General features: G+C 45.0%; 1 protein-coding gene across 1 annotated transcript in view; it reads right to left on the bottom strand.

Moving 5' to 3' along the window:
* The window catches only part of CRPPA (CDP-L-ribitol pyrophosphorylase A), a 490,539-nt gene that overhangs the window by 326,753 nt on the left and 137,836 nt on the right, over positions 1 to 25,950 (bottom strand). The window contains exon 3 of the mRNA XM_029589010.1: positions 8,367 to 8,516. Coding sequence (XP_029444870.1) covers positions 8,367 to 8,516 — 150 coding nt within the window. The remainder of the gene's footprint in view (positions 1 to 8,366; positions 8,517 to 25,950) is intronic.

Genomic DNA, 25,950 nt, shown 5'->3' on the forward strand with positions numbered 1-25,950 from the left:
CTCGACCGCCACCCACAGAGCCCGCCCCGAACTGAAGGGACCGCACTCCAGTTGCACTGGAGGCCCTCCCTGCTTCAGAGGACGCATTAGACCCTGATTTAGAACTCATCTGGGTCAACCACAGGCCAACATCTCGAGTTCCCCAAGTCATGTACTTATTCTCCTCCATTAAGTCGCGGAAGCGCTCATTGTAATTGAGCCATGACAACCCCTTGTACACCTGACTGGCAGCCAAAATGGCATCAGCATATGCTAGTAACGGTCCATACTGCGTAGGGTCACGATGACCCACCACACTGGCCAGCCGAAGGAACGAGCGTATCCAATTAAGCACATTGCGCACCACCCGACGATCCCCACTTTGCGGCATATCTCCCCCACGCCGACTTTTCTTCTCTCTCCGCTTCCCCCGACAGCCCTCAAGCAGCGTGAATATATCTATGTACTTCCGCTGCCTGATCTTACGATGGAGGGATTTCGGAACATCCTCCCACAATTCTGATAGACTAACAAGCGCAGGAGCCCCCCTTTCAAGAGGCTTACTGCCAATCCCCCGCTGCGGACCCTCGCCCCACTCCGAAGCCCCAGACGAGTCCGACAAGGATGAAGAGGAAGAGGAAGAAGCGGAAGAGCTGGAACGTGAAAGCTTCTTCTTGTGCCGCGACTTAGCACGCATCTTAGGAGCCTCCAAACTGGCAACCGCGGGCTCCAGAACCACATCGGTAAAGCAGTAGGCGCCCCATTTGCACTGACAACCGACTCACTACCACCCCCGCCTGCCACCGCTAACTCACCACTCGGACCACTGGTGCTGCCGGATGCAACAGGAGCTGGAACCATGGAACTGGATACACTTTGCCCACTGCCTGGACCACTCGCGAAAGACGATGGACCTGCGGGTCCGGGGATGTTGGTAGCCACAGCGATCAGATCATTGCACCACTCCTCCCGGCACAAAGGTTCTGGACCGTCAGCCAGCTCATCTTCCTGAAGGACTTGGAGACAAAGAAGCAGCAACAGCCAAAGGCCCAGCAGACCCGAAACCATACAGACTCACGCGAGACCCCTCAAAAAAGTAAGGCCAATCCCGTGGCCCTCCACCAGAAGGGGACGGGGCCTGAGCACCCCTCCAAGGACCTGACCTAACACCCCAGGGAGAGATCGAAGGAGCGGGGAACCAACCGGATGAACCACCATACCAAGATGGTGAGGGGCCCTCTGACCATGCAGGAAAATACGGACCCCAGCTGTGCCCTGGGCCCCAGCCCAGTCTTGCACCCCTGCCAGCATTCCACCACTCAGCAGCTGTATCGGCCGCTGGATTCATCCCCTGAGCCCCAGAAGCACCCACCTCGGGGGAACCTAAGGAAGTCCATCCAGGAGGCCCCACAAGGGGGGCCCGACCACTAGCTCCACCCCCCTCCCTAACAGAAATGTCTCCGGCTAGTTCCACCCCGGTAACAGGCCCGGTGCTGGGCAGAAGGCAGCACAGCCTCAGCTGCTGCAGCTCTGCCTGTTACAGCACTGGACGGCTCTGTGTGCACGAGCACCGAAGCTGCCGGCTGCTGAGGGTTATTGCGAGGGGAAGGAGAAGAGGAGGGACCCAACCGAGGCTCAGCCAGCAGAGAGGCCTTACGAGAGCCCCCCTTTTTCCAGTCACTGCAGCCTGGGCCCCCCCCCCCCCCCCGCCCTGGAATGAGCAACCCTCCCCCTAACCGTGCTCCCCTCAGGACTCATCGCCGGGCCGACTGCCTCCACTCCCGAATCGCCTCGGCGCTCCTCCGGCACTGCATCCTCCATCTCTCCCGATGCCATCGCAGCTTCCTCGGATGCCATCGCCCACCCGATTCGCCGCCGACTCGAACCACCGCCGCCGCACCAGCTCACAGAAACCTGCCAGGAATTGAACCGAGGAAAAAAGCCCCCCGCCGACGGAACTACGAGGCATGCAGCGCCAGATGCCAGGCCGGGAAGAGAGACAGACCCGAAGAATCAGATAGTCTCTCTTCCAACTCCTCCTCCCCCCCTCCCAACTAGTCACCACAGGAGTCAATCAGCTCCCATCCCTTTGTGGTTCAAAAGAACCACCAATCCCAGAGCAGCAGGAAGCACGAGGAGCCTGGGGGCCGGCCGGCCACCTCGAGGCTCCCCTCCCCCCCTGCATGACGCCAGCCAGGCTTGCATTAGCGAGCCTGGCGCCATATTATCTTGGTCGGGCAGGTATGAAGCCTACCCGACCTCTCATCAAAATGGCTCATGACCAGAGAGGCACACCGCCCTTCTATGCAGGACGTTCAAAAATTACAGCATCTGCATTCCAGCACTGAATCAAACTCATCTCTCAAAGACTTGACTCTGGTAGACAGAGGGACAGGCTGTATAGTACTGGATAGGGAAACCTAAAAGTGAACTGTGAACTTATGGCATAGGCTTTGCCCTTTGAACATCTCTGGTGAGTAACTTCATTAAATTTCCAAAAGGAATGAATGAGAGATTATTTTTTATCCACATAAATATCTCCAAAGGTAGGTATGTCAGAATTATTCGTGCCTATGACCCTACTATGAATCACACTGATGATGTCAAAGGTGCTTTCTATGAGTGATTGGACAGATCCATATAGGATATCACTTAACAAACTGATACTTATTTGCAACTTCAGTACTAGAGCTGGCTTAACCTCATGCAAAGCCAACTCAGACTCTTGTTTCTGTCCAAATACACTGAACACAATTTTGAAATCACTAACACCATGTTCAATTAGCTAAACAAGTACAAGACTACCTGGATGCACCTCTGCTTCAAGCAATGGGATTTTTTGGGACCTCATCATTGACATACAGAAATATATTTATGAAGTAAAAATCACCTATGCCCTGAAAGGTACAGATTGCTGATCCAAGTACAGAAGCTAGTTTTCAGCAGAAAATATGACCTCATAGACCGAAACCTTAAAAAAAATTAAACGCCATTAATCTTAAGATCTAAGAACTCAGGAATTGCAACATAAACTGGCAGCACAGTTCCTGAGGACTGACATCAAAGATACAGACTGTGAAACAGCATGAAGAAAATTTCATGATTCAATACTCTATATTTGCTGATGTTTTTAGCTTCATTAAAAGGAAATAGGCCAGATTTGATGAAAATGACACAGAGTTCTAGACAAAATGTATATACTTCACAGTACATACATTGCTGGCAAGTCCCCAGAAAAGACGGCTTGCTACCTTCCAAGTCAAGACCAAAATATAAACCTGACTATGGCAAATGAAAAACAAATAGTGGGAGGAGAAAGATCAAAGAAATGCAGAAAGTAGCAGATAAACTCAACATCAAATTTTTCAGTCTGGGTCTCTGAGTTGCTTATAATCCTACTCCAAACAGTAGTGCTCCCATTTGTTTGGCAGATGATACTAAAAGTCTGACAGAGAACACTGAAATCCTGAACTGTAAGACAGAACATTTCAACTAAATCTCCCCTCCAGAATGTCTGACAAGGCTCTGAAAGACAACTCTCCGATTTGTTTTAAATGTGCTGGCTGCTAACTTCATGGAGTGCCCCCTAGTCCTTGTATTATCCGAAAGAGTAAATAACCATTTTACATTTACCCATTCAAGTCCTTTCATGATTTTATAGACCTCTATCATATCCCCCTCAGCCATCTCTTCTTCAAGCTGAACAGCCCTAACCTCTTTAGCCTTTTCTCATAGGGGAGCTGTTCCATGCGCTTTATCATTTTGATCACCCTTCTCTGTATTTTCTCGAGTGCAATTATATCTTCTTTGAGATGCAGTAACCAGCATTGTACACAGTATTCAAGATATGGTCTAACCATTGAGCCATACAGAGGATTATGACATCTTCCGCTTTATTTGCCACTCCCTTCCGAATAATTCCTAACACTGCTTTTTTGACCACCACATCACACTAAGCCGATGATTTCAATGTAATATTAATTATAACGCTCAGATATTTTTCCTGGGTGGTAACTTCTAAATGGAACCTAACATCAAGTAGCTATAGCATGGATTATTTTTCCCTATATGCATCACCTTACACTTGTCCATATTACATTTCATCTGCCATATGGATGCCCAATCTTCCAGTCTCACAAGGTCCTCCTACAATTTATCACAATCCGCTTGTGTTTTAACTACTCTGAATAATTTTGTGTAATCTGAAAATTTGATCACCTCACTCGTCGTACCTCTTTCTAGATCATTAATAAATATATTAAAAAGCACCGGTCTAAGTACAGATCACTGAGGCACTCCACTGTTTACCTTTTTGCACTGTGAAAACAGACCATTTAATCCTACTCTCTGTTTTCTGTCTTTTAACCAGCTTGCATTTCACAAAAGGACAACTCCTCCTATCCCATGACTTTTTAGTTTTCTTAGAAGCCTCTCATGAGGGACTTTGTCAAACACCTTCTGAAAATCCAAATACACCATATCTATCATTTCACCATTATCCACATGCTTATTCACCTCTTCAAAAACATTTAGCAGATTTGTGAGGCAAGACTTCCCTTTTGTTATGTTCTGTGTGTCTTGAACTAATAGTGGGCTCTTGGGTCGTGGCGAGTGAAGACTCCACCCACAGGAAGGAGCCCTGTGGGCACTCACCACAACAGGCGAGGTCTCAGGAGTGATGGACAACAGAGGAAACAACTTTATTATACAGCCAAGGGTGATCCTTGCTAACTTGTATTGCAAGAAGTCAGCTGAGCTTAAGTATGGTAAGCGGATGACGTCATGCGGTGGAGACGCCCCCGAGGTTCCCGCCATGACGCGTTCAAGAAGGGGGCAGGCGCGACCGTGCCTTAGGTAACCCCGGATGTAAGATAGCCGGTCACGGGCATGCTGGTCCCGGGCATGCCTTGAGGGTCGGCGTTTGGAAGTGGAGGCCGCCATTCTTCCCAGCTGCATAGAGAAAGGAGATGAGCAACAAAGGTTGCAGCTGCCTGCGACTGACGGGCGCAACACCTTTGGGTAAATCCATGCTGTCTGTCCCATTAAATCATGTCTGTCTATATGTTCTGTGATTTTATTCTTTCCAATAGTTTCCACAATTTTTCCTGGCACTAAAGTCAGGCTGACAGGTCTATAGTTTCCCTGATCATCTCTGGAGCCTTTTTTATGTATCAGGATTACATTCAGAATGGTTTATTCTGAAGCGAATAAATGCCATACGAACCACCCCCAAAACATGGGCTTCCAAATTCCAGTTACCATCCAACTTCACCCCCAAAGACTTAACTCTTTGCCACTGTCAGCCTCTCATCAATCTTTAGTTGTAATATCTCTAAGCTTCTCCCAATCTGTAAAACCTCCATGTTTTAAAAATTCAAAAGTAGACCACTTCCACTTAAACAGTCCCTCACTGCCCCCATGCAATCTTTGAACAACTTAGTAGAGGCCTCCTTTTCCTTGCCCATTGTTACCAGGATCTGTATATTATCAACGTAAAAAAATGAAGTAAACCCATAAAAACAAATCAATCTTCCCAACGGGGCCAAATAAATGTTGAAGAGCAAGGGGGACAAAGATGATCCTTGAGGGACACCAAACTCCACTTTCCGAGAGACCAAATCCTTATCCTGAAACTTTACCCTATGTCCACTCGTAAAAATAACGTCAATCATTGCAGAACCATTCAGGGCAGGAATTCCAATCAGGTACAAGTGGAAGATTGAACAATCTGACATATTATACGCTTACTCTAAAATGATGAAATCAGTGGTCAGGAACTTGTCATTTGTAGATGACTGTGGACTAGTAGCCATTCACTGAAAGATCTCCAGGTTATCAGAGACCAGTTTTCCTAGATAACTAGATGCTTTTAGCTCTCCATTAGCCTTAATAAAAAAATAGAGGTCATGTACCATTAAGCTTCATCTACGGCCTATATCAAGTGTACACGTTTCATCGAGGGCACTCCCTTAATGCAATTGACAAATTCTGTTATCTTAGAAACATTTTTTGATTATACAATGCATTACCATATCAAACTTTTCCTCTGGCAGACTCCAACAGCATCTGCAGGATGAGAAAGGATTGAGACTGTCTACCAGTGTACTAGGCAGTAGTACATCCACACTGCTATATGGATGTGATTCCTAGTTGCTATACTATGGACACCTCTGGCAAATGGAACAATTCCATTAATGATCCCCAAGATCCATCTGTTATATAAGGTGTCAAGACAGGATCTCCAATAGAAAAGTCGTTGAGAGATGTCACATTTCCAGTATGGAAGGAATGGTGATATCCAGTATAGAAGGAATGGTTATGAAGGTTCAGCTTCAGTGGGCAGACCATGTCATAACATTTGAGGACACCAGCACTCCCAAAGCTGTATTCTACCACCAACTGAAAAATGAGCACAGACCACAGGGAAAGCGCAGTTGCATACCTATAACAGGTATTCTCCTAGTACACATATGTGGGTGACATCATCCGATGGAGCCCGACACGGAAAACTTTTGTCAGAGTTTCTAGAAGCTTTGACCAGCACACTGAGCATGCCGCTATCTGCATGTCCATGCAAGGTCCCCCATAAGTCTTTTAATATAGAAAAAATACGAGCGAAAAAATAAAACAACAAACCAGAAGGAGAATCCAATTCCATGAGGTGGTGAGTGGGATTCCTGAGGACTAACATCCTGCTGTCCTAGGAGAACACCTGTTAAAGGTAAGCAACTGCCCTTTCTCCAAGGACAAGCAGGATGGCAGTCCTCACATGTCGGTGAATACCAAGCTCCAGGCTGTCTCCGAGAATAAGAGAGACCAACAGGAGCCGAACAAAGTGCCAATGGGCACAACAATAACTATGGCTCATTTGGTCAGCAGGAGACTGCCTGGTGGAACCAGGGCATAAGGCGGGAAGACATCGGTTCAGGTCTGGAAAAGATTGTGCGGGACGGATTGACCAAAGGCACACTCTTGATGCCCATCCTTGTCCAAGCAGTACTGAGCTGCAAACGTGTGAAAAGAACCCCACGTTGCGGCCCGGTAAATTTAGACGATGGGAACTGTTCGCAGATGAGCCACTGACATCGCCATGGCCCGCACAGACTAAGCTTTAACTCTGCCGGCCAGCGGAAGGCCTGCTTGCGCATAGCAGAAGGCAATGCAATCCACCAGCCAGTTGGATAAAGTCTGCTTACCCACCGCCACTCCCAGCCTATTGGTATTGAAGGACACTGAGTGGACTGCCTGTGACTGGCTGTGCGATCTAAATAGAAAGCCAAGGCCCTCTTGCAGTCCAATGTATGAAGAACCCATTCTCCTGGATGGGAATGAGGCCTGGGAAAGAAGGTGGTATAAACGATGGATTGATTAAGGTGGACCCAGTCACAACCTTAGGCAGGAACTTAGGGTGCGTACACAAGACCACATGATCGTGAAAGAACCTCGTGTATGGCGGGTATGTAACCAAGGCCTGAAGCTCACTGACCCTACGAGCTGAAGTAATCGCCGCCAGGAATATAACTTTCCAGGAATGCAGCGGCTCAAAGGGAGAACGCATGAGCCACACCAGGACAATGTTGAGGTCCCAGGATGCAATAGGAGGCCGAAGAGGGGGCTTTAGCTGCAGGAGTTAACTTAAAATAAAAGTTATCTGGCTCTCTTTAGCCATCCAGCTATATTCAATAGTGCAGCTTCATCACTTACTGTTCCTCTAAAGTTAGTCAGATAAGTTTCTCCAGCTAGCTATGTAATTCAGTCAGTGACTGAATATTACCCCTCAAGTGAATACAAGCACAAAAGGAAAAGAAGGAGAGAAGAGAGACCAACTTGGCAACTATACCAACTGCAGGTTTTACCTGTCGACTTAGTTGTGGGTCAGAGATTCTTACATCACATCGAAGAACACATAAATAAACTGTTATACGTAATTGCTGAAAACTCATAAGTCATTATCGATAAGAAACTCCATCATACTTAGTGCTTGGCAAAAGCTTGTTCAGAAAAACTGAACAAGTTAAAAGGTATGCAAGCAGTGCCTCACATCTTTTGCTAATCTTTAAATCTAACCCATGAATTAAAATGTATTTCTTTATTAAAAAAAAAAAAAGAAAGAAATATTTAAATGTTTACTACAGAATTTAGGTCGGGGTGATACTATGTCAATTCAACAGCAGGAAACAAATAGAACATTTTGCAATCAAAGATAACCTGTGAAGGCATAGCAACAGGGGGTACCAACAGATAACATTTTTGAGTAGTTATACAACAGATGCATTCTTGTATCTTCTCTCTTTGCTGCCAAGAAAAATAAATGTCAACTTTTCTTATGCTGAATTACAAAAGAATAAAAAGTGAAAGCTTCTGTTTTGAAAAGCCCAAAATCTTACCTGGAGATAAGCTTGATATATTATATCAAATACAAAAGCTTGCGGCATCTCACTTGCTCTATGTCTGGCACGTTCTAGTGAATGGTCTAAACAACCGTCTGGAGAGGAAGCAATAACAGTAGAGACAAGAGGTCGGATGGCTCCAGCTGCCTAGGGAACAAAACGTAAAGCATACATTGAAAACTATATCTATTGAACTGTTTATTTTAACTGATTTCTGACTAGTGTACTTGTCAAAGAGAATTAAGGCATGTTTGTATTTAAACAGGATGGCAGCACAAGTATTTTCCAGTCTTATGGCGACACAGTCTTATGGTGACACACTAGTAGTGCAAAAACACCCTTGAGACCAGATAAAACGTTCCTGCAAGTTGCACAGGATGCCTTATGACAAAAGGCATTTGTGTGGAGGACAGAGACAACAAAGGTGGATACTTTGAAAGCACGTGATTAAAACTTGAATGTTCTTTAACAGGCGCTATAAATGGTCTCCAAAAATGCTGTGTGCCAACTGGCTGACAAGACTCCGAACAAATATGAAGATGTCATCATAATTTACAGGCGTCCAGATTCACTGCACTCATACAGAAAGAGTTTGGCTTACAGAAAAAGCAAAAATATTCACCAGCTTGAAGTTTTCTAATGAAAACAGTCCTGACGTGTTGCAATGAATAAGGTTTGAATTAATTTCAAAACTCAAATTCCTATTCTTCAAAAAGCATTCAGTCAAACACAACTCTTCCAGATGCTAAGCAAAATTGGTAAACCTTATTGTATAACCACATTAAAAAAAAAACTGGTGTATGTTTGTAAATTGCTAAGAAAAAAAACAATACAGAATTAATGTCTTTCTGGTTCAAAGAAAATTTCTGAAGAAAAAGTCAGTCCTATAGATTTATTTATTTAATCAGATTTATCAGTCATCTCATTTCTACAGGAGCTCTAAGCAACATACAAAACCTAAAATAAACACACAAATATATAACAAATGGACAAAATAACAATTAAAAATATCACCAAAACAAAATATTAACACAAGTTAAAAACCTTGATAAAATTAGGCCACAGCTTGGAGCAGCCTAAAAGTGATCACAGACCTCTAAACAATTACTAAAACTGATCAAATGCAGATTCCTGAAGATCAGATTATTATTGTGAGCAGACAAAAGGGAATCTATCAGAAAACAGGGACATGATTTGTAAAGAATATGTTTGTTAATTAAAAACTACATAAAAGTATTTTTTGCAAAATAACACAACAGCCATTCACTTTAGAACAAGCAGTTCCCACGGATTTCCAAGCAGAATATCACATCAGAGAAGAATAAAGATGGTTTTATATAAATTCAAGATAAGATATTCTATGTGCAAATTCTTACCACAAATTGGCATATCTTCGTCTCTAACATGCAGCACCTGAGGATGCAGCTAAGATACCGACCAAGATGGCCACATAAAGCCCATACTCCAGCACTAATTTTGGAACATGGCCCTTCTATTAATGTTATTTGATATTTTTTCATCACAGTTTTCTGTGCTGAAGTCTTTTGGCCATAAGATCAATGTTGTTTTTGCTGTTTACGGCAGCACAAAATGCTCAAAACTAGACCCACCATCTCCCTCCAAAATGGTGGCTAATAAGGATTCCCTAGACATTTTGGCCCTGATAATGGATGAACTTCTCAGCCTCAAAGAAATGCTGAAGGCCAACAGCGAAGCAGTGTAGGCTATCAGACAAGAACTGCTTACCTCTTTTAACCAAAGAGCAGAAGAGCTTGAAACCAGAGACTCACATCTAGAAGACAAAATGCTCACTGCTGAAAGAGATCATAAGACTATTGCTGAATCGAAACATGATCTGGAAGAGGCAAATAATCATAGCAGGAGAAGCAGTATCTGCATATTAGGTATGCCAGAGGGAACAGAGGATGCAGATCACATTAAATTTATTGAAGACTTCATTCCTAAACTACTGGGCCTTTCTTTCCAAAGGCCTTTTAAGGTGGAGCGTGCTCACCGGATTTCACTATCGTTATGAGAGACCAGGACCTACCCTTGACCGTTTATCTTCTAGGCCCTTCAATACCAACAGGCCCTTGCAAGTTTACAGGGCATTAAAATGAAATCACTGTTCACCTGGCAGGGGCATAGACCTCTAATAGTTGTGCATTTGGCTAAATCCATTGCTGCCTGACAGCTTCTAGCCATGTGACCACAGTTGAGCAATAGCTGTGGTATATTTTACCCAGCCCGGATGCGCGTGACACAAAATAATGTAATGCAAAATTTCAACAAATCCGTTGAACTGTACTAATATTTTTCTGATCACTGGTACTGGAATGGACTGTGAGGGAGTGTTTAGATAGGCATCTCCCTCAATCCACCTTAAAGGACAGGGCTCAGATACCCTGCCCAATCCTCCTTAAGCTTGGGCTCCCCAAGGTAGCCTGGCAGGAGGGAGGATCCAACCCCTGAGCATAAAACCAGAGGGCCTAGACAAGGTGGACGAGCTGACAGAGGACTTATCTGTAAGGTTGGTAAACTGCTTGTATTTAAAACTTAGAGACCGCCTGAGTTCAAGGAGTCTGTTCTACTGTCTGCTGATACTTGTGTGTCTTTAAGATCACTGTAAATAAAGAACACTTTAAGCACAGCCAGAGTTTCTGTGTGGTTTCCTCTGGCTGTAACCAGGCCATTGACAGCTCAGGTGCCACATATGGTGTCTTATGTAGGATCTCTCTAAGCAAGGCACCGAGGGAAAACCCAGTTTCTAGGGAGGACTGGGAAGAGGAACAGTTTGTTAGCTGTGCTGCTTCTCAGCAGCTGAAGAATGGGTATAGCCCTCTCTGGGGCCGATGTAATACAGTGTGCTCAGCTGAGCGCACTGTATAACCAGCATCGGTTGCGGAATGAATGAGTAATAGCCTCATGCACATGCATTCGCTTCACCGGTGGCCATTTTCAATACTGGCAGACAGTTGGATATGGAAACCGGCATAACCGGCAGCCGCAGCGGGGGTCGCATTAGCAAGCTCTCCGCGCTTGCTAATGCTAATGGCAAAGTTGCTAATGCTAATGGCAAAGTTGGTTTTTTTTTCTTTCTTCTCTCTCTTTGCCTTGGGCCCTCCTAGCTCCAACCTAGCTTGTGTGCAGGCCGGAGAGACCAGCAGGGTTCTTGCTTTGTTTGCTCTTCTACATCTGGAGAATAATTTAAAATGGAGCAGGTGATCCAAATTCTTGCCACTGTCCAACAGCAGCTGCAGAGTGCCCTGCAAGCATAAATTACCCAGCAGGAAGCGTTACAAGTACAGGTGATGCAGCAACATACTGTGCAAACTGCTGTGGCCTGTCCACCGTCAGTGTCGTCAACCCTCCTTAAGATGAGCCCAGAAAAGGATCCAGAGGGGTTCTTGAAGAACTTTGAGCATATTGCAAGGCTGGCCTGAAGCTAGATGGGCTATCTACCTGGGAAATGTACTTAAAGTACCGTGTCAAGAGGCTTATCAAACCACCAATCCAGAGGGGACAGCCACAAATCCGGAGGTCAAGGCAATGATCCTACAAACAGCAGGAATCACCAGAGAAGCCTTCCAGAGGAGTTTTGAGGAAGACTTTTACCGGCAGGGGAGAACCCTAGAAACTTGTTCCACCACCTCAAAGATGCCGGTTAGAAGTGGCTGCATCCAGACGGGAAAACCGGGGAGGAGGTGGCCAAAGCAATTTTGCTGGAGCAGTTCCAGAACAATCTCAGTCCGCCCATGCAGCAATGGGTTTGCCAGCATCCGGACCGGACGATGGAAAAAGCCCTGGAGGTAGCAGAGGCATACTCTCGGGTCCAGACCATGCCTACACCACCACCCTGCAGAGAGAAACCCCTCAATATAGAGAGGGAATGGCGGAGTCCGGAGCCTCAGAGACAGGCCCAAATGAACCAGTCATCCCAACGGCAACCTCCAGTCGGCTTGACATGCTTCCATTGTGGGGAGCGAGGACACTTCACGAGAGACTGTTCCCGCAGGGAACTGGAGTCAACTGATACTAATGTGGTAACTTCTTACTGTTGCAACTTAGTAGATGTCTCCAGCTGGGGAGCCTCTAAATGTGTGATACCAGTGGAGCTGAATGAGGTTTCCACCCAAGCGCTAATGGACTCCAGTAGTATTGACATGCTCATGTGGAGCAATTTTCTGAAATGGATCCATTTTGAGGCTGGAAAAGTAGTGACATTGGCAAATGTTCACGGGGACCATCAATGATATCCTACCTGCTGGGTACACCTGAAGACCCTGGCCAATCAAGGGACAATGGAGGCCACAGTACTTCCTTGGTTACCTTACCCCGTAATTATTGGGCAGGACTGCCCAAGTTTTAAGGCCCTTTTGGATCAGAATACAATGCCCTTTCCATGGGAGAACCCTCGTTCATAAGGATGCTAAACCTCATAAGCCCCTGGGGAAGGGGAAGGTCCATCCATAGGCCTGAAGGGACGAAGTAATCACCCGGACGCTGCTCCTGCAAAGGGAGACCAAACCACTCACAGAGCAGGCCACTTTGAGGTCCATATTTAGTCACTGTCTGGACTGCAAAGGTGAATTTTGCAGGTATATTCAATAGTGCAGTTGCACAATTGAATATAGCCGTTAATCTAAAAGTTAGCTGGCTAACTTTAGGACAGATTTTTGGATTGACCAGGCTTAGCTGGATAAGTTATCCGACTAACTCTGAATTAACTTATCTGGCTAACTCAACTCCTCTGAGTTACATCCCAAATCACCCTTAATTTATCCAGCTAAATTCTAGACAATTAACTTACTATCCAGCTAGAATTTAGCCGAATAATTGTCCAATTCATTTAGCCAGATAACTCATTTCATTTAGCCAGATAACTCAGAAGTTATCTGGCTAAAAACCTTCCAACTGACAGCAGTGCTGCCAGTTGGGCGGTTTTACCGCCCATTTGGGCTAGTTTTTGAGATCAGCTGTGGGAAATCTTTGGCTTTTTATGGTTGCGGTTTTTTGGGCTAGTTTTAAGGGCTTGTGCGGTTTTTGGGGCGTTTTTTTTAAAATTTTGCCTGATCTCCAGAAGCGCTTATGCTGATTCATCACCAGCTGTTGCCCTGCTTTTTAGCTGGCTGTAGATAGCGAGCAAAGTTTGTATCTAGAAACAACGTTGTGCTCAGATGAAATAATTTGAAGATGGTAACAATTTTTAAATATCTTTATTGCCGATATTATTAGTATTGTTTATTTCAGAACTGTGCTGTGCCATGTTACGAACGCTACAGGAAAGAAACGGGACAGTTAACAAAGGCTGGTCCGGATGGAAGAACTGAGGCATTGGTGAAGGACTGGGATGCAAAAGATCCTGAAGTAAACCAGAACTCGGTCCATACGCTCACGATGACAGAATGAATGAATATCTGGAACTAAAGGGAGTTTGAAGCCTGAGCGTGTCACTGTGGTTGCAGTCACTGAAGCATAGCTGTAAGTGACTGCAACCACTGATTCGGTACTAGCTCTAGAAGCTAGTACCGAATCAGCTCCCCTTTCCACACCTTCCCTCCCACCCCCCATCCAGTATGCTCTTTCTACCCAGTGGACCCCCTATCCCCAACTAAGCATTCAAACTACAGCTATGCACTGAAACTTACTCAAAGTTACTGAATCTCTCGGATCTTGTGCACTATCAGTGAAGCTGGTTTTACTTGTTGAAATTCAATAATATTTTAGTTTGTGTAGAATTACAAAAGGTCACCAAGTTTGGAGATATGCCCATGCATATGAAAGACAGAATAATAATGGAGATTTGAAGCAAAGAAAGTTTTTAAAGGGCAGTTATAGCTTGATTATTGGAAGGATGGAGAAACTGCTTTTTGTAGAAGATGACATCTTCTAAAAAGTGTATTTAATCACTGGTTCAAAGTTAACTGCTTGGTCAGTTAAGGTTCTTTGTGACAGAACAGTTAGTATCAGCAATTAAAACATAACATGGGAGTTTAAATCAAACTTTTCATTCATACATAATTTTTAACTACATACGTTTCATCTATACTGTAGTGTATTGTGATTGCTGTCTGAGTCCACTTGGATATGTAGAAATAAGGATCACCAAACAAGGTGAAGGTAATACATTTTTATTGAACTAACTTAAAGCCAGTCACAGCTCCTGTACACTATAATTAGGGACTGTCATTTTCAGTTTTATGTTGATTTCTGCATCTCTCCCCCTCGATTTTTTTTTGTTTTAATCAATTTTTATTATCCACTGCAGAATCATTACAAGACTATAGTAAGGTATGGGACACCGTAAGTAATACATCCAGCTATGCATAGAAAAAGAATTACATACAGAGACATCTAATTACAACGCTTAGATGCAATAAGGTCCACATACCATGCAACCCAAAGAACCCATCCGCTAGGATAGAAGATTTTATATTTTATATAAAACATATAACATATAACCCCACCCTCCCCAAACCCACCCCCACTGACAACAAGGTAGCTAGCGGACATGTAGGAGAAAGACACCCATCATAGAAGGAGGACAAAAGCAATGATAGATTTAATCTTGGCACTGGCGAACTGTCTGGGAAAATGTTCCGATTAAGGTTCTAGCTGCACTAATGCATAGAGACCTGATATGCTACCCCTGGGAGTCCATTTATTTTTATTTTATTTATTTAATTTTATATACCGGCAACCGTTTGCACATCGTGCCGGTTTACAAGTAACTTACAACAAAAGATATATAGGCGTAGCCTTTACAGAGAATGGTGTATAACATAAACGCAGTAACAGAGTCCATCCAGGTTTGATAAGGTAACCAGATCTTGCGGAATGCGGGGAGACAATCAAGATGAGTCGTAGTCATACGAGCCATCTGGAAAAGGAAATGCAGTTTCTGTTGTAGTAAAGCGAGGCTAGGTACTGTATCCGTTTTCCAATGTTGTGTGACAACTATACGTGCAGCAATAAAAACCTGTTGTATAAGTCGTTGTATGTCTTTATTTAAATCATCCAGTGGCAGGGTTAAGAGCACATGCCACGGTTCAGCCGTAAAGGAGGTATTGACAAGGGAGGATGTCCAAGATATAACAGACCTCCAAAAGTCTTGCATTCTCGGGCAGCTCCACCACATATGATAGTACGAGCTTACCTCGCCACACTTTCGCCAGCATTTATCTGAGGTACCTGAGTTGTATTTATGCAATTGTTGGGGTGTGTAATGCCAGCGATACAACAGCTTATAGCAGTTCTCCTGTAAACTGGAAGATATAGAACACTTAGATGCTGAGGTAAATATGGATTCCCAATCCTGACCAGACAGTTGTTTTGTAAAGTCCAAAGTCCATGCTGCCTGCACTCGAAGGGCTCCCATTTCTGTTCCACTAAGGATAGCATATATCTTAGATATAACACCTCGCATCACATGAGCATTAAGACATATATTTTCAAATAATGTGGTGGTAGTCCACAAGGAACCCTGTCTAACCCCTTGCTTAAAAACATGATATACTCTGGCATAGAGCAGAAAGTCTACTTGATTCAATGAATAGCGGATACCCACTTCCTCCCGAGTCATGAGAGTACCCTGATTTTGAATATCTTTGATTCGTACAATACCAGCACGGACCCAGACAGCTTCTGGACTATTCGACTGAGGATAAGGGAGCAGTGCGTTTCCAAATATATGGGTTAGAGGTGTGTGAGTGAAAGGACCTACTATCGTGGCGCGACAGCGTGACCACACCTGTAGGGTTGTGTTTAAAGCATATGGAATATAGGTTACCCCTTTCCAAGTGTGCTTATGTTGCCATGGCAACGCTGATAAAGGTTGTACCCCAGAAAATGACTGTTCAAAGAGAGCCCACTGTGGAAGTGCATGTGATCTATGAAGAATAACTAAGGCACGTAGTTGTACAGCACAATAATACCAGGTTAAATTAGGTACACTTAAACCCCCTCTCTGCTTTGATACATATAGAGTGTTCCTATTCACCCTAGGGGGACGTTTTTTCCAAATGAAACCAAAAATAAGTCTTTGCCATTTTTTCAACATTGGGGCTGGGATAAGAATCGGTATGTGGTAAAGAAATACAATAGTCTAGGTAGGACGTTCATTTTAATAATGGCGATGCGGCCTAGCCATGAGAAGGTGTCCCTAGACCAGTGATTTTCAGCCAGTGTGCCGCGGTACACTAGTGTGCCGCGACACATGGTCGGGTGTGCCGCGGGGAAAGTTCCCCAACTATAGTGCCCCCTGTGCAGGGCCGGCGGAAGCACTAGGCGAACTAGGCGGTCGCCTAGGCTAGGGCGCCAGCTTCCCTGGGGTGGCACTGCCCCGGTAAAATTAAGAGAGCCGCGCTTTCAAGCATGTGAGTCCTTTGCTGTCAGCCCGGGCGGAACGCGGCAGGACAGCTGGAGTCAGCGGCACCGGGCGTGCTCTCTTCTTCCCGCCCCCCCCCCCCCCCCGCGGTCCGGAAGAGGAAGTGGAGAGCATCGGGTGCCTGCGCGGGAAGAAGAGACCACGCTAGTGTGGTCTCTTCTTCCGCGCAGGCACCCGATGCTCTCCACTTCCTCTTCCGGGGGGGGAGGAGAAGAGAGCACGCCGGGCACGACTGGAGTCAGCCGGGTGCCTGCGCGGGAGTCATCGGGTGCCTGCGCGGGAGTCTTCCCGCGCAGGCACCCGATGCTCTCCACTTCCTCTTCCGGGCCGCGGGAAGAAGAGAGCACGCCGGTGCCTGCGCGGGAAGAAGAGGCCACGCTAGTGTCCGACGGGAAGAAGACTGCAGCGCGGCTCGGAGGAAAATGGAGTTTCAACCGCGGCCGATGGGACTCCGCCTCCGCGAGGGCTGAAAATGAAGAGGTTAGCGTTGGGAGGAGGCTGCTGCTGCTGCTAGTTCCCGGGGTGGGGGAGAGAGATAGTGAATGAACGAGCAAGCATGTGTGTTTGAGATCCTGTGTGTGTGAGTGAGAGATTGCATGTATGTGAATGATTGAGAGCCTGTGTATGTGAAAGAGAGTATGTCTGTGATTGAGAGCCTGCCTGTGAGAGAGAGAGCATGAATGTAAGTTTACCATTGGGAACCTGTATGTGTAAGTTTGTGTGAAAGAGTATGTGTGTATGATTGAGATCCTTTGTGTGTGAGAGAAATCATGTGTATGTATGATTAAGAGCCTGTGTGTATAAGTAAGAGAGAGATCATGTGTGTCTGTGTCTGATTGACAGCTGGTTTAGGTGATGGAGCATGTGAGTATGTGATTGAGAGCCTGTGTGTAAATGAGAGAACGAGAGGACATGTTTGTAAGCATGTGAATGAGAGTCTGTGTGTGAGAGAAAAAGACAGCATGTATTTATGTGATTGAAAGCCTGTGTGTGTGTGTGTGTAAGCGTGAAAAGATAGACAGCATGTGTGTAAATGTGTAATTAAGAGCCTATATGAGAGAGAAAAAACATGTATATATGTGAGTACTGAGAGCATGTGTGTATAGGTGTGTCATTGAGAGCCAGTGTGAGAGAGAGCGCTGGTATGTGACTGAGAGAGGAGAAAGTTCCAAGCAAACCACCCCACCTCCTGCTAATTCAGAACAATCTCAGGACACCTGGATATCAAATGTTCCCAGGTATGCAGAGCAAAAAAATTTTTGTATCCTTATTATTTTTCATTACTGGGTCTTTGTGTCTGCTATTTTTAAATATTTTGTTGGTATCTGGAAATGTTTTATATGAGTTTTTAATTATTGGATATTCCACTCATCAGCTGTTTCGAAATATGTTCTTTTTGTTAGTACAGTTTTACTGCTGATGATTTTATATTTCTTGATTTGTTTTATAAGGATGGGTGATGTTTCTTTTTTCCTTTGTTACACTGCATACAGAGACTCTGGCTTGTTGCAGTTTCCAATTCAGTTTTTTCTGCATGCTTCTTGTTATGCGTTTTGGTCTCTTTATTCTATGTTAGGTGAGGGACAGCACGTGATTCAGGTGAGGTTTTCTGCTGGCGTGTTGTTTCTGTGTAGGACTCTATAGCAGCCTGACTTGGTCCGTTTTCCTAATAGGAGATGTATTGGTGTCTTAAGGCCTGGTGTAATATTTTCAGAGACTTATTGTACTTTAAAAGTGTGATCTTACATAAAATGCACACATTTACTTGTATTTAGTTTTAAACATATTGTATGGCTCTCATGGAATTACATTTTAAAATATGTGGCGTTTATGGCTCTCTCAGCCAAAAAGGTTCCTGACCCCTGGTATAGAGCTTAGCCACTACTGCTGCTTCTGGTGTGTACTACAGCCTGCATGGAAGAAGAGTAAGAGAGCTGCTGGAGGGGGTAAGTAAAGATGGCTTTTTAAGTTCATTTTTCTTGATTGACTGCCATTTTAATTATTTAATATTATGTGATGTGTCTGCTTTTTTTGTTTCAGCAACAAGTATAGCTTTGGTTTATGTTTATTTTATATATTTTTATTTATTTATTTATAAAAGAGTTTCTATACCGTCGATAAGACAAATCATCTCAATGGTTTACATGGCATAAAAATGTCAAATAAGTGTTCTGTTATAAATACAGACTTCGTTATTTTCATTAATGCACAATGTAAGTTAATTGTGTGTGGAGGCGGGGGGGGGGGGGCGGCATAGCTGACGTTTCGCCTAGGGCGCCAAATACCCTTGCACCGGCCCTGCCCCTGTGTTTTGTTCCCCTACGATGCGCAGTCACGCTTCCTACAGTGTAGGAGCCGTGTACAATAACACATGCGCGAGCTTTGAACGCTCGCGCGACTTAATGACATCACCGAGCTGGTACTTGTACTCTGGCCTCATGACCATAGTATTTCTCATTGTACCCCTTTATATTGCAGTATATGCTTGGCAGAGGTCCTTTAAGTGTGGCAGATAATGTAATACTCTTCTATTTTAGTGTGTGGCTGCGCACACTATCTCAGCAGTGATGGAGAAGTATTTGAGAATGGAAAAGGCAAATGCCGAACAGGACCCTGGACACAATTCTGACCTAGATGAAGGCCCTAGTATGAGAGGTCGACAAAAGAAAAAAGACAAGACGGTGAGCTCAAGGCAATACAGTGAAAGCTATCTTTCATTTGGATTTACTTTCACTGGGGATGCGACAGTACCAACACCACTGTGCTTGGTGTGTGGTGAGAAGCTATCCAATAGCGCCATGGTGCCAAGCAAGCTTAAACGCCATCTCCAAACGAAACACTCTTCCGTTCAAAACAAGCCGATGGAGTATTTTGTACGCTTACGTACAAACAATGAGAAAGAAGCAACTTTTTTGAGAAAAAGCACACAGGTAAATGAGAGAGCCCTCAAAGCTAGCTACCTTGTTGCTGAACTCATAGCTAAATCAAAAAAGTCTCACACTGTGGCAGAAACATTAATACTACCAGCTTGTAAAGCTATTGTAAATGAGATGCTTGGCCCTGACGCAGCCAAAGAGATAGCTAAAGTGCTTCTCTCTGATAACACAATTTCCAGACGGATTGATGACATGTCTGCTGACATTGAAACAGTTGTTTTGGAAAAGGTGCGCATCAGTAAGAAATTTGCCTTGCAACTTGATGAGTCGACGGATATCAGTGGACATTGTCAGCTGTTGGCCAATGTGCGTTTTGTGGATGAAGAAGCCATTAGAGAAAACTTCCTATTTTGCAAGGCACTGCCAGAAAAATCAACAGGAGAGGTAATATTCCAGGTCACATCGGAATATCTTGATAAAAGTGGGCTTACATGGGAAAACTGCACAGGTGTCTGCACTGATGGAGCCGCAGCCATGGTCGGGCGCATCAAAGGCTTTGTAAGTAGGGTTAAAGAAAGAAACCCAGATGTTCTTGTTACCCACTGTTTCTTGCACCGTGAGGCCCTCGTTGCAAAGACCTTACCAGCAGATCTAGTTCCTGTGTTGGATGATGTTGTGCGCATAGTGAACTTTGTGAAGATGTGACCTTTGCGATGTCGCTTATTTGCGTCTTTGTGTACAGAAATGGAAGCGGAACATAAAATCTTATTGCTCCACACGGAGGTCCGGTGGCTGTCACGCGGCAAAGTGCTGGCCCGTGTGTATGAGTTGCGAGAGGAACTTAAAATATTTCTGACAAACGAGAGGTCCGATTTTTCAAAGCTGCTTGCAAGTGATGAGTGGTGTACAAAGCTGGCATACCTGGCTGATATATTTCAATATCTGAATGAACTGAACACATGGATGCAAGGCCGAAATGAAAACCTGCTTACAAGCACTGATAAAATGAACGGATTCCGTTTAAAGGTGCAGCTCTGGCAACAACATGTTCAGGGTGGCAACCTTCAGATGTTCCCGCTCACCGAGAAACTGCATGATGGCAACACTGCTGCAATGTGCGAGGTGATTGGCAGACATTTGAAAACTCTTGAGGAGAAATTGTCGTTTTATTTCTCTTCAGCCTTCACAGAATGCCTTGACTGGGTTAGGGACCCATACAGTTCATTATCTGTTGCTGGAAAGGACATGACTTTAAAGGAGCAAGAGGAACTCATTGAACTGAAGCAAGATCGCGGTTTAAAGCTAAACTTTGCTGATCTTCCTTTAGACAGTTTTTGGTTATCTGTTGCCAAGGAGTTCCCCATTCTGGCCAACAAAGCTATTTTGACATTGCTCCCATTTTCAACCACATATCTATGTGAGCTGGGCTTCTCAAGCTTGACTGCCATAAAAACTAAAAACAGGGAGAGACTGAGAACTGTTGAGGAAGAGCTTCGTGTGTGTCTTTCCACCATTCCTGCCAGGATATCCCTTTTGTGTTCATCGAAACAGGCCCAGGTTTCACACTGAATGAGTATAGATACATTTAGAATCTATATTTTTAAACATATGTATAATATGTACTGTTTTAGTGTCATTTTGTGCCATTTTGGTTGGTGGTGTGCCCCGGGATTTTTTAAGTGTAAAAAGTGTGCCGCGGCTCAAAAAAGGTTGAAAATCACTGCCCTAGACCATCTCTCCAAGTCCCTCTGAATAGTTTGTAATAGTGGTGTGTAGTTAAGTGCATGCAATTGGCTGGCGCTTCTACCTATACGAACCCCCAAGAATTTTAAGGCTTGCTCTGCCCGCTTGAAGGAGAAGCTCTGTGCAATACTATGAACTTCAGAAGTGGGGAGATTGATATTTAAAAGTTCTGACTTGTCATAGTTAACTCGTAACCCAGACACTATACTGAACAAGTTTAACTCTGCGGTAACCTCCCGTAGAGATTGAAAAGGTTCAGTAAGGGTGAACATGATATCGTCTGCAAATAATTAAATTTTAAAGTGATTGTGATCCTTGGCTACTCCCCTGATGCTCTCCAAGCTGCATATACGAGTTGTGAATGGCTCCAAAAATAAAGCAAACAGCAGGGGCGACAATGGACAGCCCTGCCGTGTGTCCTCCCCCTTGATTTTTAAGAGCAAAAGAGAATGAAACAAGAACTGCTGGAGGCAATATTACACATTCATGCATATATGTCCAGAAACAATTTCTACTGTAACAGTTTTGAGCCAACACCATCTATGTTGATTCATTTTACATCAGATATGTATAGATGTTATGGCAATAATGAACATGACAACCTAGATTTCTAGGCTTTTCTAGCCTTGTTTAAAACATTTTTCTATCCATAGTTATTTTTATCAATTTGTCTGCATGCAATGCGGGACTTTGTATAGAATCTTGCATAATTTCTTTTTTGAATTTTTTTAGTTTTGGGCTAGATTTTGTGATTGGTTGGCTATAAAAATGTTTGGCATCTGGCAACACTCTGACAGTAACCCTAGATGCTGCCAGGAGTGTGTTAAGACTCTACTGCCTTCCAGCTTGGGCGGGGTTCTAGATGGGTCAGGAGGTTGGGAGTGGGGGCCTAGAGCCACGGCCTTTTATTTAAACATCAGAGGAGTGCTAGGATTAGGAGGGGGACTGGGACAGAAATATTTTTGTGTAACATGAATATCAGCACTAGCCAGATAAACTTAAGAAGCCCCATCCCTAGAACACTCCCATGCCACCTCCTTTTTATCTGGTTACATTTTAACCAAGTAATGTTTTACCCAGTTAAAACGTACTGTAACTGCTGATTTCAGAGTTAGCAAGACAAACCCTCTTGAATATTGAGTTCATTATGGAATAGATTATCTTTCTGCGTTCTGAGATAACTTAATAACATTTATCTCCCAATAAGTCCATAATCTTTTTCAATGCCAAGCTCTTGTCTGGAATTCTGGATAATGGAATTCTCAAGAATCTGTCTTTGTGAGAACGTTCTGAAGCTCTTTTGAATATTCTAGCCTTACTTTCTAGAACCCATTGGTCACATGCCGTATGGTCTCAATTGTCCCAATAAGCTGACAACTTTGCTCTTGCTTTTTGATTTGCAGGAAAGAGCGCTTACAAATCACACTGAAATTTTTCTTCCTCACCTAGAAAAAATATGTTTCCGATCCTTTTTGTTATTCACCTAGAGGAACTGTATATTTTGCTTTTGAGCTATCATCTTCTGTCTTCTTGATTCTATAGGACATTACTTGCTTTGAATACCTTCTGACATGCTTCCTAGAAGCATGTCAGATATGCTTTTGATTCTTTTAGCTTCAGTATTAATTCTAATTCCTCACTGAAGAAAAAAGACCCCTTAAAAGACAGCCAAACCACATGTTTTTGAATTAACATCTGCAGTACAATCCCTTAGCCAAATAGTTCTTCTGACTGGAGTAGCTGCTGTGTTTGATCTTGCTGCAATGGCTGTCAAATCATATGTAGCATTTGCCACATATTCCATAGCTCTCACTATTGGAAAAGATGCCTTTAATACTTCTGAACCCAAAGTGCCTTATGTATTTTCTGCCTGCAGGCTTGATATCCACTTAACTAATCTGAAATTAACATATTCAATGCTGCTCCTGACACCTCAAAGATTCTTTTAAAATATTATTCACGTTCTCTATGTTGCGAGCACGGAGACACGATCACTTTCTCAAGGGAGATTGTGAGCCCTTGGACCACGGGACGGCTCAGGGAGAAGCCCCAAGATGCACACTGTGGGAGGTGAGAGAGTACCGGCACGGGCGGAGCAGGAACAAGGCTGGATTGAAGACAAGGCAAGGAACGTCTGGAACAGGAACAAGGCAGGCTCAGCCCTCCACTGGGCCTACATGCACCAATGAGACCCAGCAACACAATGCTGGTCTCAGGAGTAGCCCTCCGGCCACTCGATAACCCTTCCGGGCGTGCCGCTTGGGAACGACGAGTGCTTGAGGCCAGACGGAGGCTGAGGGCAGAAATAAGACAAGACAGGAACTAGAAGACTCAGACGTAGACTTAGGATACTCAAAGGACTCAGTCGTAGACTCACGATACTCGGAGGATTCAGAGAAGGTTTCAGGTTACTCAGAAGACTCAGACAAGGTTTCAGGATACTTGGAGGTCTCAGGCTAGGATTCAGGAGAAAGTACTGGGTGAGTGCTGCATCGCAGCGCACCCTACATAGCTGCCCATGGCTGGTCGCGGGCCACGCCGAAGGCAAAGCATACTCCCGACGAAGCAGTGGAACTTGAAACCAGGACATGATGAAGATTCAGGAGAGGCCTGCACCGGGGCATGCCCTACATAGCCGTCGGTGGCTGGTCACAGACCACGCTGAAGAGGAGTAGGTTCTGGCAGAGTCTTGGGCATGGACGGAAGCAGGCACAAGATCGGAACAGGATTCTAGACTCAGGATTCAGTACCCTGGCATTAAAACAGGAGCTTTCCGGAGGCTTGCACTGCAGACGAGAAGGTAGGACTTGTGCCACGAGGCGCCCTACACAGCCCCCCCAAGGGCTGGTCACGGACCACGATGGTGGCACACCAGGAAAGGTGAACAGACAAGGAACCTGGGAGCAGAACGAAGAGCTAAAGAAGAGGAATACGGAATCAGGACTTGAACATCGGACGTCAGGGACATCTGGATGCGGGGACATCTGGAACATCAGGACATCGGAACATCAGGACATCTGGACACGGAACATCAGGACCACTTGACATCAGAACATCAGGAACAAGGAACAAGTACGAAGGAGCTCCGACGAGGAACGAGAGCAGGAACATCAGGATGAAGATGACCAGGAACATCAAGGACATGGAACGAAGAGCCATCAAGACACAAGAAGACCACGGAGGACCTGGACCGGAAGGAAGACCACAGACCACTGTGAAGACCGGATCCGAAGGCCCTGAGGAAATGAAGCAGAGCCCTTTTATAGGGCTGAACCAAGCGAGGGCGGATGATGTCATCCATTGAGGCCGCGGGGCTTTTCCCACCACTGGCCCTTTAAATCTGTAGAAGAGGCGTGCGCCCGCGCCTAGGGAGACCCAGGAGGCAGGAAACAGTCGGGAGGCCAAGGTGGCGGCGTTCCTGCCGCGAAGAAGAAGGACAGCGGCTTCCCTGATGCTCAGGCAGTGTTGGCAGCAGCATCCCTTGCTGCAAAGAGAAGATCCCGCTGGAGGCTCGGAGCCGCGAAGAAGAGCGGTGACATCAGCGGCATCAGGGCCGCATCGGCAAGGCGGTAGGTGAAGGGCCCGTCCGCAGGATGGGGGTCCGCGGGCAGGTTCGTAACACTCTATCCATGTTTTCTTTAAAAACTACTGCCCCACCAGTATAAATGTGGTTCTTCTAAACAAATTGAAATAGGAGCATCAACCTGCAGTCAAATTCTGATTATTCTCTTCAGCTGGACCTAAAATGGAAAATAATTTGTGGTTGTGCATGTCAAAGTACTAAGCGAATTCAGCCAGCACTATTCTAAAAGCACCAATTGTGTGGCAGAAGGGTAGCCAGCTCTCTCCTACCTTGATCTTCACATGTCCAATGTCGGAGGAAGTAAGAAATAAGGACAACCTTCCAGGGGGAGGGGGAGGTACCACAGAGTGCATGTTGGGCTATGGAGATCCATTATTCTTGGTTCCATAGCAGATGGGGATAGGTACTGCTGCCCCATCTCTGCTAGGGTGGGAGGAGGATTGGGGCAAATGGATCACTGCTGGGGCTGGAGGGGTGAGGGGGGGAATCGGGGGCAAGCAGCCCTTTGATATTTGGGCTAGAGGGAATGGGAGAGGAAAGCAGAGTTGCTTACATGTAACAGTTATTCTCCAAGGACAACAGAATATCAATCCTCACACATGGGTGATATCAAATAGATCGAGAGAGACATTGGAGAACTAAGAGTAAGATAAAACTAAAACTAAGTCTGAAGACCCCCACTTGGAGTCTTCGCCTCTGGGGAAAGAGGAAATAGGGGCTCTCTGTGCAGAAACTGTTTATCAATTTTTACCAGTTTTGGAGGGGGTTTTCCTGCCCACACAAAGATACCCTATCCACTGGGGAACCTCATTTTATCCATGCTCTCTAGAGTGTTTCCCCTACTCTAGCAGTAAGAGACCTTTGCACAGACAGAGGAATAACAGCAAAGATGAAATCTGTGGTGCTAAGAACTGTTTGAATTGTGCTAACCACTTCTCTGATTCACCTTCAGTAAAGCAGAGTTGCTTACCTGTAACAGGTGTTCTCCAAGGA

The sequence above is a fragment of the Rhinatrema bivittatum genome, chromosome 2, assembly GCF_901001135.1.
Source record: "Rhinatrema bivittatum chromosome 2, aRhiBiv1.1, whole genome shotgun sequence".
Lineage (NCBI taxonomy): Eukaryota > Metazoa > Chordata > Amphibia > Gymnophiona > Rhinatrematidae > Rhinatrema > Rhinatrema bivittatum.